The 19,652-nt window shown below is 38.7% G+C and overlaps 2 protein-coding genes across 4 annotated transcripts; one reads left to right on the top strand and one right to left on the bottom strand.

The window, feature by feature from the left end:
- Nucleotides 1-2,126: 2,126 nt before the first annotated feature.
- Nucleotides 2,127-5,232, top strand: LOC103995408 (CBL-interacting protein kinase 18). Of its 2 annotated transcripts, none has more exons than XM_065079870.1 (2): nt 2,127-2,286; nt 3,333-5,232. In XM_065079870.1, exon 2 carries the CDS (start codon nt 3,663-3,665, stop codon nt 5,025-5,027), a length of 1,365 nt encoding a protein of 454 aa, XP_064935942.1. In that variant the 5' UTR covers nt 2,127-2,286; nt 3,333-3,662; the 3' UTR covers nt 5,028-5,232. The 2 variants fall into 2 exon arrangements, with proteins under 2 accessions (XP_064935942.1, XP_009414263.2); XM_009415988.3 differs by having other exon boundaries at nt 2,130-2,292.
- A 734-nt stretch (nt 5,233-5,966) lies between these two features.
- Nucleotides 5,967-19,574, bottom strand: LOC103995409 (uncharacterized). 2 transcript variants are annotated; one of them, XM_009415989.3, is made up of 6 exons: nt 19,404-19,574; nt 18,106-18,202; nt 7,256-7,437; nt 6,948-7,145; nt 6,602-6,661; nt 5,967-6,378 (listed from the first exon to the last, which is right to left on the bottom strand). In XM_009415989.3, exons 2-6 carry the CDS (start codon nt 18,194-18,196, stop codon nt 6,238-6,240), a joined length of 672 nt encoding a protein of 223 aa, XP_009414264.2. In that variant the 5' UTR covers nt 18,197-18,202; nt 19,404-19,574; the 3' UTR covers nt 5,967-6,237. The 2 variants fall into 2 exon arrangements, with proteins under 2 accessions (XP_009414264.2, XP_064935941.1); XM_065079869.1 differs by lacking the exon at nt 19,404-19,574 and adding an exon at nt 18,950-19,095.
- Nucleotides 19,575-19,652: the final 78 nt, after the last annotated feature.

Raw genomic sequence — 19,652 nt, 5'->3', positions numbered from 1 at the left:
TATTACTATTACTGAATCCGTGTTATGTTATTTCTTTATATTAGAGGATGTCTTTTGTGTTCAAATCAAAGCAACATTAGGTGTTATCCAGCATAGAGCTGACATCATTATTAGTATAATTTACGATATATATAATACAATAAACTACATTACATCTACACAATAGTATTCTTATATTCCTATCTTTTTTTTTCTCAAGAAAAAGAAAAATATTTACTAATTAAGATTGAAAATAGTATAATCGTTCGTATCCTAAGGCAAACCACAATGTCGAGATCGTTAACAGCAAAATGTCTTAGAGTTCTTAGCAAAATTAGTGAACTAATTCGCACTATTATTTCTTCAACATGATATTCCTAATTTATATCTTTTACGTCTCAACCGAAGAAGAATGAGAAAATTAGAGTCCGTCGGCTCTAATGACATTCCTAATTTTATTTTATACATCAATATGATTAATAAAATTACAATAAGATTTTTATCAAATATTTACCTGATTGTTAAGCTTATTAATAGATGTAATGCTACAAGTGTTTTTTTTTATATAAATACAAATTTTGATCACAGTTATAAATTATCGACATATACGAGTCATGTCACAAAGGCATCACAAAGTTGCTGCTTGTTGTCTTCAATGGGGATGCAGTGCAGATCTCATCAATTCTCGAAAGCTTTCCTCCTTTGTGAGGTCATACTTATGGTCGAGACAGACTTGTGCTTGCATTGCATGGAAGACATCAAAGGAAGCAAATACCCCACAAATGCCAAATGCCAAATGCCTGTGAGAGAGATATCTTGATGATGGTGTGGTCACATCGGCTCATAGATTTGGGACAATGTAGCTGTCGATCCAGCTCTCGACCACTCGATGCTTGGCAAACATTTTATTGGTCCAAAGTGGATGTAACTTTCAGATACCATCACTTCAGCAGAGTCGTAATAGATATTTCGGTAAAGAATGTGGACAAATCGAATCCATAATAATATCGTCCCGAATAAATAGATTCTTACTAAAAGATTGATGGTTGATATGGGGACACCATAAGTCAAAAGTTGGAACATCAAAAGATTCTTACTAAAACTATCGACTATGAATAATCATCACTATTGATAGATCGGATCGGAATTGATCAGCTTCCACTAAGAGATATGATATGTGAAAAGTCTGAGTGTCACATTAATACTAACTCAACACAAGTTTGAATGTTGGTTACTCACTCGTTCGAAAATTATTTTTTTGATATCACGCTATCTTAAATCCACTGTAACTTAAATATCAATAGGATATTGTCGATTACGTTTACGACCTAATTGAGATTATTCAATTGAGCCCTTTTGGCGAAGACGATTCTAATTCATGATCGTAGATAATCAGAATTATTGAGTGTCATCCAAAATATACTTTAAACTTTTGTGATCATTCGATCGATTTTTTTTTTTTTTTTTGTCACAATCCAATCTTGCGAGGAAGACGATTCTAATAGCTCTTTCAAATCAATTGACGTCGCAGATAACCAGAATTGTCCCCAACAATTATCATCAAACACAGACATTGAACCTTCTTCTATGTCATTCGGTCGAACCTTCTTTGTCCGAATCCAATCTTCGACGAAAGCGATTCTAATAGCTTCGCAAGATCGATCGATTGATACGACGGACAAGACGCATCACCAAACACAACTCGCTCGTCCATTTCCAGGTCGCCTCCCGTGCGCGCGGGCCCGGGTGCGAACGACGACACGCGCGCCGTCGACATAGTGGGTCCTACCCGGGTCCCGCACGAGCGGACAAGCGCCACCCTGCCAGCCAACGGGACGTGGGCCCACCCCCAGTCGACCGTTTACGGTCCACAACGAGCGTATGGCTTCGATATTTTGCTGACCCTTCGCCCCCCGTCAAGACAGACCATGGTTCGATAAATATGATTAAGTAGGTCATTTGGATGAGTTATTATTGTTCTTAGTCTCCACCAACCTCACTGGCGGACATGGATTAGTCGAGCTGATGAATCTTATTATATTCATAATAGATTAATTAGGGGCAAATGGCACGAGTTGTCACACTTCAAGAAAAGGATGGCTATTTGTGTACAACGTTACTTTGTGGGTTGTCAGAGGTTGGTGGCTGCCAATCACGAGAGAGAGAGAGAGAGAGAGGGGGGGGAGGAAGGGGGGTTAATCTTGAGCTTTTCTCGCCTTCCTCTTTCTCATCGCTGATTCCTCTGCCTGGATCTCGGTTTGGATCTCCGGAGGCTCGTTGTTCATCTCCCCTGAGGTCTTCCTGCGCGTAAGGGTAACGACTCGATCGGATTTTGGCGTTTTTCATGGCGATTTCCTTGACTGTGTTTGGATGCGGGAAAAACTAAATTAGATTCGAGGGATAAGCTAAAAATCTAATTTTTCTCCATGATTTGGTAAAAGAAGGGTTGTTTTTCACAGTATAGAAGCTTCTTTTCTCTTCTTATGGTTCAATGTTACCGGTTTTGCATGAGAAAATTTCGGCGCTAGATTCACTAGTTTGTTGGATCCCGATCTGTTTCCTGCGCATAGAGATAACAACTCGGTTGCATCGTGCCGTTTTTCCTGTTGATTTCTTTGATTTGTTTTGTTTCGATTCCCAAAATAAAAGCAATTTTGATTCTAGTGATCCGCTAAAAATCTATTTTTGCTCGATATTTATCGAAAAAAAAGTTTTTTTTCCCACATTAGAGAAAAAAGTTTCAATGTTCACCTAGTTTGTTAGATCTTGATCCGTTTAGATATGGAGTTCTGCTTTTGAGATTATTCTATTATCGAAGGATTTCGTTTATATGTCTGTTGATGCAGCCTTTGTGCTCACAGTGCTGCTTTAATCTATCGTATGTTCATTTTGCGAAGAAATTACCAACAGAGTCGCTTAGTTTCTTCTAATGATTCCTTTGATAAGAGTATACATTTCTCTGTTGACATTTATAGATTCTTAAACAGGCCTGCATGATCATTTTTTTTTTAAATTTTTTTTTGAAATAGATCGAATCTCTCGACTATGCTTTATGTATAATAAAAAGATCAATCTTTAAAAATAAAGTCTAGTAAACTCTGTGGTCTTAAATTTGATTGCAGAGTTTGGAGAATAACCTGTTATCATCTTCTCCAGTTTGAAGGGTTATTTTTACTAGTGCAAGATTATCTTTTGTGCTATCTTATGCTGTTATTTGCATATCTTTTCGTTGCTCCGCATTGTTGTCAAAGGCTGCTTTTCTTTATTAGTCCTGCTTGCTCTGATTCAAAATAATTCAGTCTTGTTATGTTTCTTGGAATTGAAGCAAGTTTGGTTTCTGTTAATTTCTGTAGTGTCCTGCTGAAAACTGGAACACAAGGGAATGCTGAAAGATGTGCTTGAACGCTGACAAACTTTTACCTCATATTAATGCTAGTGTTGCTTCAGCTAAGCTCTTACTGTTCATTCTTGATGAGATCGGAGGGCGCCATGAAATCCAGTCTCCGCTCCATGCTCAATGCCACAGTGGAGCTAGGAATATTCGAAAGGATGTCGTGTTAGACCACGACATCGGGGAAGACGGTTGAGATACCTCACCCACGCTGACGATCCCGCCCTTAAGAAGGTGCCATCTCACAAGCGGGAGCACATCATATTGGTTTTGTGTTTAGCTTATTCATAAGATGGAATTGGAAAATAGAGGAACTGTGTTGATGCAGAAGTATGAGGTTGGAAGATTGTTAGGGAAAGGTACATTTGCCAAGGTTTACTATGCTAGGAACATAAAGACTTCTCAGAGTGTTGCCATAAAGGTGATTGACAAGGAGAAGGTGTTAAAGGTTGGGCTTATCGATCAGATCAAACGTGAGATATCAATCATGAGGATGGTAAGACACCCAAACATTGTAGAGCTCTATGAGGTCATGGCTACCAGATCTAAGATATACTTTGTCCTGGAATATGTGAAAGGTGGCGAGCTGTTTAACAAAGTTGCCAAAGGCAAGCTCAAGGAAGATGTGGCTCGAAGATATTTTCAGCAGCTGATTAATGCTGTGGAATTTTGCCATAGCAGAGGTGTCTATCACCGTGATCTGAAACCTGAAAACCTTTTGCTCGATGAGAATGGAGATCTAAAGATATCAGATTTCGGTTTGAGTGCTCTTGCTGAGTCTAAGAGACAAGATGGCTTGCTCCACACAACTTGTGGTACTCCAGCATATGTTGCTCCCGAGGTGATCAGTAGAAAGGGATATGATGGAGCCAAAGCTGACATATGGTCTTGTGGGGTGATTTTGTTTGTTCTCATGGCTGGTTATCTCCCGTTCCATGATTCAAATCTCATGGAAATGTATAGGAAGATTGCAAAAGCAGAATTTAAGTGTCCCTGTTGGTTCCCTTCGGATGTTAGGAGGTTGCTATCACGCATTCTTGACCCAAATCCTACTACCAGGATCTCAATCGCAAAGATTATGGAAAATCCTTGGTTTGGAAAAGGACTTGATAAAGGAGTAATTAGAAATGGTGAAGGAACACAAGAAATTGATCAACCTGATATGAACGAAGTTTTTAGCTCCCCTGATACAGATATGACTGAGGAGAGGCAGATGAGGAAACTCACCAACTTAAATGCTTTCGATATCATCTCTCTTTCGGCTGGATTTGATCTTTCAGGTCTGTTTGAGGAGACCGACCAGAAGAGAGAAGCAAGATTCATATCTGGTAAATCAGCCGCTACCATTATCTCCAAGCTGGAGGACGTTGCGAGGTTTTTGAAGTTAAAGGTGAAGAAGAATGACCATGGAGTGTTGATAATGGAAGGAACCAAGCTAGGGCGAAAGGGAGTTCTGGCTATTGATGCAGAGATCTTCGAGGTCACTCCATCATTTCATCTGGTGGAGATAAAGAAGACAAATGGAGATACTCTGGAGTACCAGAAACTGTGGAATCAGGGCATCAGACCGGCCCTCAAGGACATCGTCTGGGCATGGCAAGGAGAGCAGCAGCAGCAGCAGTGTCTTCACCATGTTGCTAAAACCTCAACCTTCTGATGTAGTAATAAGAGTTCATGCATTTCATGATTAGGTGATCTCCAAAAATTCTGTATGGTTGTCATTGCTATCTTTGTTTCTTGTTGTTGCTTTGCAGTCTCGTGAGATTATGAATTTTCATCCAAGTTGTCTAAACTGTTACTCTGTTGTCCTGTGCATGTAAACTTCATTTAACTAGTTCGAGTGGTCCTGTGTTGTGTTTGAATTCGATAACTTGTTCGAATGTTTTTATGCATGCTTTGTTCGAGGATTACTGCCATGTTCAAATTAAATGCAATTATTAGTAGTAGATTCTCTTAGCGGTTCCATATTTTTCATCATAATGGAATATTCTCTTACCGTGGTATGTTACTATGTTTCATGAGTACATCCCAAGATTCTTCTTCTTCTTCTTCTTCTTCTTCTTCTTCTTGTCTCATGGTTGGTGCAGCATTATTATCAGGGCCCATTTGACAAAGCTAATGACAGATAAAGGTGGAGCCATGGAGAATTGTTATGATGTATCATTATTGGTTTGTAGTACCAAACCAATGATGTCGAGATGCTTCCTTTGATTTTAAATCCATGAACATGATTAGGTCAGATACCCAGAAGTACTTCTGTCACCAATAGTGCTCCATCTGCCTGCCTAATCTCTCTCAACTAAAGAAGACGAGGGGGTTTATGATTGTCCTTTGAAGAGACAAAAGAAGGAATAGTTTTCAGATTGGGAACACATGATCCTGACGCAAATCAGGGCAATATTTGCACTGAGGATGCAGAACACTGTCTTTAGCTAATTCTCTTCAACAATTGCTTGAAAAAATTATCATATATATAAACTATTACCGGTAAATTCTGTGTGCTAAATACAATCTCTGTGTACCAACCAATCAAGAATCATACCAAACTGATAACCAAAATGCAAAAGGCCAAGGACTCCATCAGAAGAATCAAGTCTGGAGCAAACACAATTTCATTGATGATATCTATCTAATCATATACATACTATGAAGAAAGAGAAAGAGAAGTTGAGCAGCAGAATACATGAGAAATCAAGTGTTACAAGCGCCCAATCTGATGGCCATGGATCAAGATACACTGTTGTATAATTATCCAAATTTTTTTCTTAGATCTGCAATGTTTGTTGAAGGTACAGTTCATTGCACAACTAAGGTGATTACAATGCTTATTTGCAGCCAATTCCCTCGGGCCTCTGTGCTTTCATAGTTCACATATCAGCAAGTGTGGATGTGATGTGATCTTCACTGTTCTTGCATGCATAGATGGCAGTGCAGACATCAGTTGTCTCAAGAAATTTCTCGGCATTGATCAGGATTGGTGGGACATATTGCAATACCAGTTTCTTGCACTGAAAAGGCCAACGACACACATTTAAATCCTGTTTATTGATAGAACTGAATTCAGATGAAAGAGAGAAACTTCTATCTAGAGATGAAAAACCTAAACGAATGTGAAACATGTCACCCAGTCCTAAGAGATGACATGAAACATTGTTCATACAAGGAAATCCGTTACACATGTCATCTCAGATGTCATGTCGGATAATAGGAGATAGACATTAAAAAGCTCACCTGTTGAACATAACTCCCAACTTCCTCGCAGCCCTTCATTAGCATCTTGATCACCTCGAGCTGAAAAAGTTGCAAAGTTACATTTAATTTATGTTCAGCAGTTTGCCTAATATGATAAATATGGATAACCAATCGATACAAGAATTAACAAGATCCATAGATTCTGACATATAACATTAACAGAGCAGAAATGATGCGCAGATATCAGTGAAATGAATTGTTCGATGATTAACACAGCAGATCATACCCCAACTTGGTAGAGAAACAGCTCATGATTCAGGGGATATATGTGGTCAAATATGTTATAGAGCAATCGAGAACCTCGTGATGCAAAGGATTTCAGTACCTGAGTATCAGGATCTTCTAGTTTGGTAAGAATCTCCTTGACAATATTATGGCAAAGGGTGCAGAAATCAGAACTCTTTGGCAGATTCACCAGCACAGTCTCCCCACACAGATTCGCTTTTTCACATAACTGCTCTGGTGTTATTGTGGAAAGTTCCAAGAAAAACAATGGCGCATAGTGATCAACCAACGAAATACACTGCCAAAAAATCATTTCGGAAGTAACCGAAGCACAAGAGTTCATCATCCTTGTATAAAACCTATTAGAAGTTTGCTAGTTTTTCATACAAGAAGGTAGACATACCATACCTGTTGTTTGAGAAAATGCATTTGGGAACATGCTTTGTGAAGTGTACTAATAATATGTGCTTGAGTCTCATTTTCACCAAGATAGTTTATAACCTGGGAAGTATACTCTTCACACAGTGTGCAAGATTGTTCATTCCTGCCAATGTTACTTTCATTCTGTACCTCGTTATCCATCTGCACAACTAAAAAAATACAGATAATCTTAATCAAATATGCAAAAAGATCCCCCGACCCATTTATTTATCAACTGTGCAAAAAGATACCCAATTCATGGGATGAAATGACAAAATATACTTTAAAAAACCAAGTAATTTTCATTACTTTACATCTTTCTTTGTACTGTGAAGTTGAATTATAAGTATGATATGTAATAACCAAAGGGGTGAAATCGGATTGGATACAGACCGGATGTTGGAAAAACAATACATATAACCACTTTTAATCAGCAAACACAAACTTGGAAATGGATTGTCGGATGGATACCATATTCTTCATCCATATTCGTTTACTACGGATATACAGAGATTTAAAGGGAAGAAGTGCATACTAAATGAATCAAATATATAAGTGAAAATAATTAAGAAAATATGTTGAACCCATGAATCTTATTTGTGGATAATGGGGAATTAAGGAAGAACTAGAAAATTTGAATGTAGAAAAAGTAATGAAATGACATTTTTCCTTCTAGTAGTATTGAGAATTTACATGATTGAGATATATTAGGGTCTAGGATACTCATATAGGAATAAATTGAATGAGGGACATACGCTTACATAAGCATTTCCACCTCCATCCGGTAGGAAGTGGATTTGGACTGATCTTATCCAATCCACTTCAAATGATATGGATTACATAAATAAATTATATTGCCCAAGTAAACTAAATTAGTTAAAATCTTTTAAAATTACTGATTTAATATGTAGAATATTTTTTTTTCTTTTTTGTAAAAGGTAGATGGTGAAGATGGGATTGAGTTCGAAATCTTACGATGAATTATCAAAGTTTTTAATATGAATAAGAATGATAAAATTATAACTAAATGACTCCCTTCTCAGTAGAAGGATAACATGCAAAAATTATGATCAAATAATTTGATAGAATGACAGAGACTAGTGATATATTATTACGTTTTTAAAGAAATGGAAGGGAAGATAAAAACTACATCATAATTCTGGAATAAATTGTGGAATCAAAAAATTATGAAAATATGAACATCGAACTTTTGAGATATTAATGCATATACCACAATATCGTCATTAGTCCAATAAATGTGTAACAAAAGGTCTTTCGGGATAATTTAAAAGTCATGTATATCTTTTAGATATAGCTGGTGACGCAACAACAGAAATATTGAAACTTAACATAGAATAGAATACTGATGAATTAAGGATGATAGAATACTGATGAATTAACAGAGAATAGAATACTGATGAATTAAGATATAAGATGTATGATAGTTTGCAGGTGTACACAGAGATTTTGTTTGGCACAACAAAGACCGACCACATCTTGGAGTATGATAGTTTGCAGGTGTACACAAAGAGATTTTGTTTGGCACTGTTGAATCTCGTATTTTGATGATGAAACTACTTGATATATGTTTATGATTTAATCTGCGTTTTGAGTGACGCAGGATGCTTCGATCAGGATGAGACAATTAAAGCAGGAAAATCATGTTGTGCCGAAGGAACATGTCAGAAGATTGGACGTCGGGCCGGTAGATCGGTCGACGTATCGACAGAAGGCTTCGGGCCGTGGACTCGGGCATCGGGCCAAGAAGAGCGGGTATTGTGCCAAGGATATCGGAGTTGCGGAGTCAACTGGCCGATTGGGCAATAGGCTGCAGGAGAGAACGATGCGCCGAAGAATCGGACGAAGCGTCGAGGGACCAATGACATGTCGGACAACTTGGTTAATTGCTTAGGATTAACTGTCTCGATCGAAGTTTTGAGATAAGTGTGCAGGATTAACTACGATGAAAGTTAGACAAGCAGCAGGAGTTGCGCCGGAGTCAAGTTCATGATCACGTTGGGAGTTCGAGAGTTCGACGGAAGTTCGGACGGTCGTCGGAGGTTCTGCGGGAACAGATCTGAGAAGTCCAGAAGCTTCCCAAGCGAAGCTCGTCGAAACTCGCCAAGTGGATCGTCGCAAAGTCCAGGAGTTTGCCGGAAGTCCGCAGGAGCATCACCGAGGGTTCATCGGATGATCGACGGAAGTTCGCCGGAAACTCGCCGGAAGAAGCGATTGACGCACCGAAGCAAAGCTGCAGGAATTATCTTAGATTTAATCGTAGTTAGCACATTGGTTAAGCTAGAAAATGGGAGGTGATCCCATTAGCTTAATCTTGGGGCAATTGGGCCCCTAAAAAATCAAAATTGGGCCGAATGGAGCTAACCATTCGGACCCTGATTGCACCAGGAGGTGCAACCGCCTAGGCCAGGAGGTGGCACCGCCTGGGCTGAGTCTTTCAGCGAGACTGGGCGGTGCAACCGCTCCAGCCAGGAGGTGGCACCGCCTGAGCTCAGTCTTCGAGCTAGACTGAGCGGTGCAACCTCCCTGACAGAGAGGTGGCACCGCCTGAGCTCGGTCTTCGAGCTCTGGTAGAGAGGTGCAACCGCCTCTGTCAAGAGGTGGCACCGCCTGGGGCTCAGTCTCCGAGCCAGACTCAGGCGGTGGAACCTCCCTGACAGAGAGGTGCAACCGTCTGGGCTCAGTCTTCGAGCTCTGCCAGGCGGTGCAACCTCTCCAGTCAGGAGGTGCAACCGCCTGATCCCGGAATTCCGGGATTTGATCGTTTTGAGCTCCAAATTTGAATTGGGTTGGGGCCTATAAATACTCCACCCATTCAGCACTGAAAAGATACAGATCCACACCGAATTCCTGATCTTTTCTGTGATTCTAAGAGCTCAAATTTGTGTAAAGTCCTAAAGTTCTCATCTTTCTGTTCTTCAAATTCTGAGTTGTAAAGAGAGGAGAGAAAGGATCTGTGAAGGTTGTCTCCTGAGCCTGTCAAAAGGAGAGAAACTGTAAAAGGGCAGTTGGCCTTCGCCTATTGAAGGAAGGCCCCTAGTTGACGTCGGTGACCTCGCCGGTGGAGGAAGCCAAAAGTGGAGTAGGTCAAGACTGACCGAACCACTCTAAATCTCTGGTTTGCGTTTATTTTGAGCACTTTATCATTACTGCAAACCTCCTACTTTGCTTCTGCTCTCTGCGCCTTTACGAACAAGTTTCTAAGCGCTGATCTTTCCGAATCCGCATTCAGACGTAAATCGGTGTTTTCGTACGAGATTTACATTACAGTTTACGTTTACGTTTTGATTCTGCAAAACTGTCTTCTGCGCTTTTACGAACAAGTTTCCAAGTTCAGATCCCTTTGAAATTGCGTTTAGACGTAAATCTACGCTTAAACGTAAACTGCGTCTAGACGTAAAAACTGCGTTTAGACGTAAACTGCGCAAACTATGTTTAAACGTAAAACTGTGTTTTTGACGTAAACTGCACAAACTGTATTTAGACGTAAAACTGTGTTTTAGACGTAAACTACTTTCAGACGTAAAACTGCGTTTAGACGCAATCTGCGTTTAGACGTAAAACTGCGCTTAGTCGCAAACTGCGCTTAGACGCAATCTGAGCTTAGACGTAATCTGCATTTAGACGCAATCTGCATTTAGACGCAAACTGCATTTAGATGCAAACTGCGCTTAGACGCAAACTGCGCTTAGACGCAATATGCATTTAGACGCAAACTGCGTAAACTGCGCTTAGACGCAAACTGCGTAAACTGCGCTTAGACGTAAACTGCGTTTAGACGTAAACAGCGTTTAAACGTAAACTGTGCCTAATCTTAAAATCGGCTTTTACATCGAAATCATTTTTATCAAAAGTACGCAGCTTTCGGTTTTAATCGCAGAAAGATTTCCGCTGCACTAATTCACCCCCCCCCCCCCCCCCTCTTAGTGCTCTTGATCCTAACAATTGGTATCAGAGCCCGGTTTTTCTCATTTCGGATTTACACCCGAGAGAAATGGCTCTTCATGGCTTTCAAGAGGGTTTATCGGTTTTTCGTCCACCGTTATTTAACGGATTGGACTACACTTATTGGAAAACTCGAATGAGAGTTTTCTTGATTTCGACGAATTTGGATTTATGGAATATCATTGAAAACGATTTTCAACTTCCCTCTAAACCGACGAACGAATGGTCGGATTTGGAGAAGAAGTATTTTTCTTTAAACGCCAAGGCTATGAATGCCTTATTTTGTGCTTTGGACAAAAATGAGTTCAATCGGATTTCTACGTGTGAAACGGCTTTTGACATTTGGCGAACACTTGAAATCACGCACGAGGGAACTAGTAGAGTCAAAGACTCGAAAGTTAACTTTTTATTGCATGATTTTGAGCTCTTTCGAATGCAACCAAGCGAGACTATAGGCGACATGTACACCCGTTTCACGGATGTCGTCAATAGTTTAAGAGCTCTTGGAAAATGTTTTTCGGACTTTGAACTCGTAAACAAGATTTTGCGTTCTCTTTCTAAGAAGTGGGATTCAAAAGTAACTGCAATACAAGAAGCTAAAAACCTAAACAACTTGCCACTTGAAGAACTAATTGGTTCATTGATGACATATGAAATGGTGCACAATGCACATGATGAACATGTTGAACACAATCACCTTCCAAAGAACAGGAAGGATTTGGAACTCTGGACAAATGAATGCCACTTGAGCGATGAGTCAAGTGATGAGGACAATGATGAACAAAACAACCTTCCAAAGAACAGGAAGGATTTGGGACATAGAACATTTGAAGACCACTCGAGCATAAGCTCAAGTGATGGTGAACTTAAACTACAAATGAAACGAAAATTAAAAAGCAAAAAGAATCGAACTACTTGCTTTAAACGCAAGAAGAAGAACAAAAATTGGGATGAATCAAGCTCCTCCGAAGACGAGGAGAAAATCAACAAAGGCGAGGTGGCAAACTACGCCTTTACGCCTTTCGACGCTGAGGTAATCAAAATGCCTTTAATTTACTTCGAAATTACATGATGCTTTTCATGATGCATTTTTCTTTTTCTTTAAATTTTCTTGAAAATTATATTTTTAATAATTTAATAATGAAAATGCAAAAATATGATCATGCTTGTAATTTTGAAAATGATAATGAAAATTGCATGTCTTATGTTAATGCAAGATAGAAATCTAATGATTTTACACCTAGTGAGATTAATCTTATTTATGTGCTTGAGAAGCAAGAATGTATATTTTGATGATTTTCATATTGCTTTTTAATGACGATACATGGCTTTTGTCTGGAAGGCTTGATATTTTTCATTGTCTTTGTTTATTAAATATGATGTATGGTTTTGACATAAGAATAAAGATTTGAGCATGCTATTATAAAGTCAATCATATAAATTAAAACTAAAGAAGTTTTAAGTATTTATAAGAATTATTCAAAATTATGTTCAATGAAACCTTGCTTAATGTTGCAATGAAAATATTAAAGTTATACTTGATGATTTCAGATTTGACAAATGCTACACTTTAAATATGAATCATGCTTCAATCAGATTAAATGCTTCAATCATTTTCTATCTCTAGAGTTCTCGATTTTGGTGAAATACAAGTGATAAATTCATTTATGATATCTTGAATTATGAATGAGTTTTTCTTTTTTATGATGTGTTAAAAGAATCACTTAAAAAGAAAATGCTTTTCCCATCTTATCGAGATTAATGATTTCATGATATTATGTGAATCTCGAAATTGATTTTGATGAAATAGTAATAACGTTATTCATGTTATGAATCTTAAAAATGATAATATGTTTTATGTGATAATATGAATACATGAAACACTTATGATATTCTGTGTATTCATAAAATATTTATCTCATCATCCAATAACTCTTCTTGATATTTCTTATGAGATGAAATAAAATAATGCATGAAATACAAATGAGGAGTTAATGATCATGCATAATAGGATGTAATGAATTCTAGATACCATCGTTTGAATATCTATGATCATGTTGCCAAAATGATATATCATGAATGCTTGAATATCATGTTTGATATACTCATGATGATGATTGATTTTTCGGTATCGTGCATAAAATTTTTTGAAATGTAATGTTAATGAATTTGTGCATTGAAACTATAATGATGCACAAATAAGAATGATTACTTACCTTTGTCATGATTTAGAAATTGATGTAAAGGGTTTTTCCCTTGTTGACAATGACAAAGGGGGAGATAGCTAGCTTGTACAAGTCAAGAAGATGCAAAAACTTGATTGCTAGCTTGCCTATCGTAAGTAGCAGATATTGCTAACTTGCTTATTTCAAGAAGCAAAAGTTGTCTTCTTGAACATCACCATCTTGAATATCTCAAGAAGCAAGACTTGCAACCTGCACATTACAATAGGAAGCAATAATCATGAGCCTACACAAGAAAGTTATCTTGCATTTGCTTTCGAAGTTTTTGCTAGCTTGTATATTGTGAAACTTGTACATCGTAAAAATTGCTAGCTCGTAGTCTAAAGAGAAGCGAAAAGTTGCTATCTCAAAAGAAGCAAATATGCTATCTTGCCTATCTCAAGAGGCAAAAATGCTAACTTGCACATCTAGCAAAACTTGACAAATTTGCATATCTCAAGAAGCAAGAGTTGCTTTCTTGAACATCTCAAAATTGCTAGCTTGCGAGCCTTAAAATGTAGAAATTTTTTGCTAGCTTGTATATGGTAAACTTGCTATCATACTACCATGATGATGAGCATGTCTTATCTTTATGATTGTAATTGAATATCTATAGCAAAACCTTGTCCGAATGGAAGAAAGAGTCAAATTTCATTTTCGGATTCTCTTGAATCTAACATATCAAGTTCACTCTCTTCCAAACTTAACAAGCATATGTCATATCAAGTTTAGTTCATATCATTGATTTTTGACATATGTAATTAACTAGCAAATACATCTCTCATACACACATCATGTGAAAAATATTTTTTGAGAAATGGATTTGATGAATATGGATGAAAGTGTTTTTACTTGCAAGGATTTATTTCACATACATAACAACCAGCAATTATGCTTAAAATTTGCTTATATCGTTCTCCGTTTTGTTGATGACAAAGGGGGAGAAATATATGAATTGATGCTATGAACACTGTTGCAATGCTTGCATCATTAAGAGATATATGAATTGATGCTATGATTACATCATGCGTTAAGATATCAAGAACTTGTATCGTAATTTTATGCGTTGATATCTTACCATGTGATTAAATGCTACAATTGATAAACACCTGAAATGTTTGCGTTATGATATCAAAAGCTTACATCGCAATTTTTCATGTTGATATTTGATATTAGCAAACTTGCATGATGATAAAACTTGATAATATGTTTTTCATGCAATAAGTTAAACCAATATCACAAACACTTGATTGTGGTACTTCTCCTTTTTGTTGATGACAAAGGGGGAGAAGTATGTTGATGACATGACATGTTATGCATAAGTTTATGCATAAGTTCATGATGATATGTTGCAAGTATTCATGATGAATATTGCAATGACTTGAATTCAGTTTGAATTCAAAGTTCTATCAATATGGCATATTGATAGGGGGAGTTTGTTTAAACTCCGGGAGTTAAGTTTAACTCCGTCATCAAGTGGTTGTCATCATCAAAAAGGGGGAGATTGTTGAATCTCGTATTTTGATGATGAAACTACTTGATATATGTTTATGATTTAATCTGCGTTTTGAGTGACGCAGGATGCTTCGATCAGGATGAGACAATTAAAGCAGGAAAATCATGTTGTGCCGAAGGAACATGTCAGAAGATTGGACATCGGGCCGGTGGATCGGTCGACGTATCGACAGAAGGCTTCGGGCCGTGGACTCGGGCATCGGGCCAAGAAGAGCGGGTATTGTGCCAAGGATATCGGAGTTGCGGAGTCAACTGGCCGATTGGGCAATAGGCTGCAGGAGAGAACGATGCGCCGAAGAATCGGACGAAGCGTCGAGGGACCAATGACATGTCGGACAACTTGGTTAATTGCTTAGGATTAACTGTCTCGATCGAAGTTTTGAGATAAGTGTGCAGGATTAACTACGATGAAAGTTAGACAAGCAGCAGGAGTTGCGCCGGAGTCAAGTTCATGATCACGTTGGGAGTTCGAGAGTTCGACGGAAGTTCGGACGGTCGTCGGAGGTTCTGCGGGAACAGATCCGAGAAGTCCAGAAGCTTGCCAAGCGAAGCTCGTCGGAACTCGCCAAGTGGATCGTCGCAAAGTCCAGGAGTTTGCCGGAAGTCCGCAGGAGCATCACCGAGGGTTCATCGGATGATCGACGGAAGTTCGTCGGAAACTCGCCGAAAGAAGCAATTGACGCACCGAAGCAAAGCTGCAGGAATTGTCTTAGATTTAATCGTAGTTAGCACATTGGTTAAGCTAGAAAATGGGAGGTGATCCCATTAGCTTAATCTTGGGGCAATTGGGCCCCTGAAAAATCGAAATTGGGCCGAATGGAGCTAACCATTCGGACCCTGATTGCACCAGGAGGTGCAACCGCCTAAGCCAGGAGGTGGCACCGCCTGGGCTGAGTCTTTCAGCGAGACTGGGCGGTGCAACCGCTCCAGCCAGGAGGTGGCACCGCCTGAGCTCAGTCTTCGAGCTAGACTGAGCGGTGCAACCTCCCTGACAGAGAGGTGGCACCGCCTGAGCTCGGTCTTCGAGCTCTGGCAGAGAGGTGCAACCGCCTCTATCAAGAGGTGGCACCGCCTGGGGCTCAGTCTCCGAGCCAGACTCAGGCGGTGGAACCTCCCTGACAGAGAGGTGCAACCGCCTGGGCTCAGTCTTCGAGCTCTGCCAGGCGGTGCAACCTCTCCAGTCAGGAGGTGCAACCGCCTGATCCCGGAATTCCGGGATTTGATCGTTTTGAGCTCCAAATTTGAATTGGGTTGGGGCCTATAAATACCCCACCCATTCAGCACTGAAAAGATACAGATCCACACCGAATTCCTGATCTTTTCTGTGATTCTAAGAGCTCAAATTTGTGTAAAGTCCTAAAGTTCTCCTCTTTCTGTTCTTCAAATTCTGAGTTGTAAAGAGAGGAGAGAAAGGATCTGTGAAGGTTGTCTCCTGAGCCTGTCAAAAGGAGAGAAACTGTAAAAGGGCAGTTGGCCTTCGCCTATTGAAGGAAGGCCCCTAGTTGACGTCGGTGACCTCGCCGGTGGAGGAAGCCAAAAGTGGAGTAGGTCAAGACTGACCGAACCACTCTAAATCTCTGGTTTGCGTTTATTTTGAGCACTTTATCATTACTGCAAACCTCCTACTTTGCTTCTGCTCTCTGCGCCTTTACGAACAAGTTTCTAAGCGCTGATCTTTCCGAATCCGCATTCAGACGTAAATCGGTGTTTTCGTACGAGATTTACATTACAGTTTACGTTTACATTTTGATTCTGCAAAACTGTCTTCTGCGCTTTTACGAACAAGTTTCCAAGTTCAGATCCCTTTGAAATTGCGTTTAGACGTAAATCTACGCTTAAACGTAAACTGCGTCTAGACGTAAAAACTGCGTTTAGACGTAAACTGCGCAAACTGTGTTTAAATGTAAAACTGTGTTTTTGACGTAAACTGCACAAACTGTATTTAGACGTAAAACTGTGTTTTAGACGTAAACTACTTTCAGACGTAAAACTACGTTTAGACGCAATCTGCGTTTAAACGTAAAACTACGCTTAGTCGCAAACTGCGCTTAGACGCAATCTGAGCTTAGACGTAATCTGCATTTAGACGCAATCTGCATTTAGACGCAAACTGCGCTTAGACGCAATATGCATTTAGACGCAAACTGCATTTAGACGCAAACTGCGTAAACTGCGCTTAGACGCAAACTGCGTAAACTGCGCTTAGACGCAAACTGCGTTTAGACGTAAACAGCGTTTAAACGTAAACTGTGCCTAATCTTAAAATCGGCTTTTACATTGAAATCATTTTTATCAAAAGTACGCAGCTTTCGGTTTTAATCGCAGAAAGATTTCCGCTGCACTAATTCACCCCCACCCCCTCTTAGTGCTCTTGATCCTAACAGGCACAACAAAGACTGACTACATCTTGGAGTATTTGACAACTATTATAATGCTAATTTAATCTCTGGTACAAGCCCATAGAAGATTGTCAAACAATGCAACAACTAGTGGTGAGAAAAGACCCACGTAAAAGATCTAAATAATTAGAAAATTGTTACATCATATATGTAATATGTTTTATAACTTCTAACTTATTATTCAGTAGATCTACACTCCTATCAAGAAGCACATAGAATATAAATAAAACTATAAATTTGAATGATTTAAAGATCTTATCTTGTTTAAAGTACTTATCTAATACAACTTGTAACTGACATGAATTTACACGTTAGTTGCAAAAGGTAGGGCATATTCTTTTATGTAATTTTTTTATTACTCATAGACACAATTAATGTAATCCTTATTGAATCAACTAGTCATCAAATCTGCTTGGAGATTGTGCACTATAGTAAACAATTGCAATAACCCACATGTAATATCTCACTGATTATAAGAATTAAGTGAACAAAGAAGTTACCACAAGTCAGGTTAATGAAACCACATAAGCTTAGATCTTATATATATCCTTATACTGTGTTCTATAATATAGTGAAAATTTACTAGCCATAACGGTTAGCTAAATTACTTGAAAGAATGAACCAGAAAAATAACAGATAAGAGGCACCTTAAAGAAGAAGACAACCAACTAAAAAGGGTCCCTTAATGTACAAATATTGTACTTTTCAAGTTCACATAGATAAACTATAAACAACTTACCAAAGTCATCTAAGGTGACCAAACTCCTGGCATTTGTAGAGACAAAGCTGATTACCAGCACAAGTAGTAAAAAGTTTAGTCTTGAATCCATAGTTACCTGTTCCATAAGGAAAAAAAGCGGTTACTTGTTGGTATTCGACCATTCAGCAAAGTATATCATCTATGTGCCTACCTGCCACAGGCATATACCAAAATCATTCATAAAGGATCACTGACATATTCTTCCTTTACTGTGACTTTTTCAATAAACTATTTGATAAGAACAAGGCTACACATTTTAAAAGAAACAGATTAAAAGAAGAAAAACCATGAATAATTGTCAGACACTGAACTAATTAGATATATCAAAAAAAGAAAAAAGAAATCGATATGATGCTTGTAATTAAAATCTATCCAGATTTACAAGTCATATAGGAAAAAAACATTACATTTTAACCTAGTATGAAAGGCTCAATGATAGACTCATATTATCATCTGCAAGTTCACGGTCAAAAATATGTGCAACTGATGCAGCTGTTCCGATAAGCGAGATATAGATTGTCTTGAGGAGAAAATGTTATAAGATTATTCATCAAACAGTGCTATGTTAACATCCTATATCGATTACTGCTTCATCAATTAGATCTCTGTGAGTTTTAACTCTTTGATCCGTAACCAAACATGACTCTCATATCCTTACAAATTTAGAGAAGGAAGATAAATGGATGGACCCTTCATTTCCTTCTAAATCTTCACTTCTATATGACTATAGACTGGTGGACAAGACAATACAGAAAGAAGAAGATTCATATAACAACTGCAACAGAGTACTGGATTCAGGAATTTATGGTATAGATTCACAGACCATCACATGCAGAGCTTCTCATGAATAATCAATACAAAGTGCCTCTATGTTGAACCGAACTTCCAAATATCCTAAAATAGCTTCCTATATCAAATTACTCGGTTTGATAGTCTCAAAACGATCTCCAAGAAAAACCCCTGAGCAGCAGAGGTATCTGCCTCACCACTTGCCCCTTCAAAGAAAAGATCAATAGAAATTAATCGGTAGCTCCGTTATATCTAACGATTTATTCTCCTAAGAAACAAGATCAAATATCTTCCGGGCCCCGACTGATCTCAAATTCCGAGCAACGCATGGTAGTTGGAGGTGGATATTGGAGCTTCAAGAAACCTAAACTCGATAGGTAGCATAAATCGATTTTCATATTCGTATATTTCAGATACAATCGAAAGATATTAAGAACCAGATCGGGAGATAAAAAACAGATTTATCAAAGAGAGAGGAGAGAGATTACCTAAAGATTATCTTCTTTTGGGATGAAATGGATGAAGAGGAAGAGGCTGAGGATGATTATTTGACTTCTCTGCTTTATGAATAGCATCAGACATGAGACCGAAGTGATATGACGGAAGAAGGAGAAGAGAGGACTCCATTAGCCAATACCAATTCCGCTCGCACTACCTCTCTCCCTCGTTTTTCTTGTGCTCGGTGGCCTTTGGGTTAGCTTGCTGACGGAGAACACGGAGCCGAGAGAAACGGTGTC

Source organism: Musa acuminata, chromosome BXJ1-8 (genome assembly GCF_036884655.1).
Source record: "Musa acuminata AAA Group cultivar baxijiao chromosome BXJ1-8, Cavendish_Baxijiao_AAA, whole genome shotgun sequence".
Taxonomy (NCBI): Eukaryota; Viridiplantae; Streptophyta; class Magnoliopsida; order Zingiberales; family Musaceae; genus Musa; species Musa acuminata.
Note: the sequence above shows the minus strand (reverse complement) of the source record. Positions and strands in the feature narration are given on the sequence as shown.

What these genes read in the sequence shown, in the direction of transcription:
- LOC103995408 (XM_065079870.1), top strand. Translation starts at nt 3,663, where the DNA reads ATGGAATTGGAAAATAGAGGAACTGTGTTGATGCAGAAGTATGAGGTT.
- LOC103995409 (XM_065079869.1), bottom strand. An exon ending in TGCATTTTCTCAAACAACAG is followed by an intron (nt 7,146 to 7,255) that starts GTATGGTATGTC and finishes ATTTTTTGGCAG; the next exon opens with TGTATTTCGTTGGTTGATCA. An exon ending in TTGGGAGTTATGTTCAACAG is followed by an intron (nt 6,379 to 6,601) that starts GTGAGCTTTTTA and finishes TGGCCTTTTCAG; the next exon opens with TGCAAGAAACTGGTATTGCA.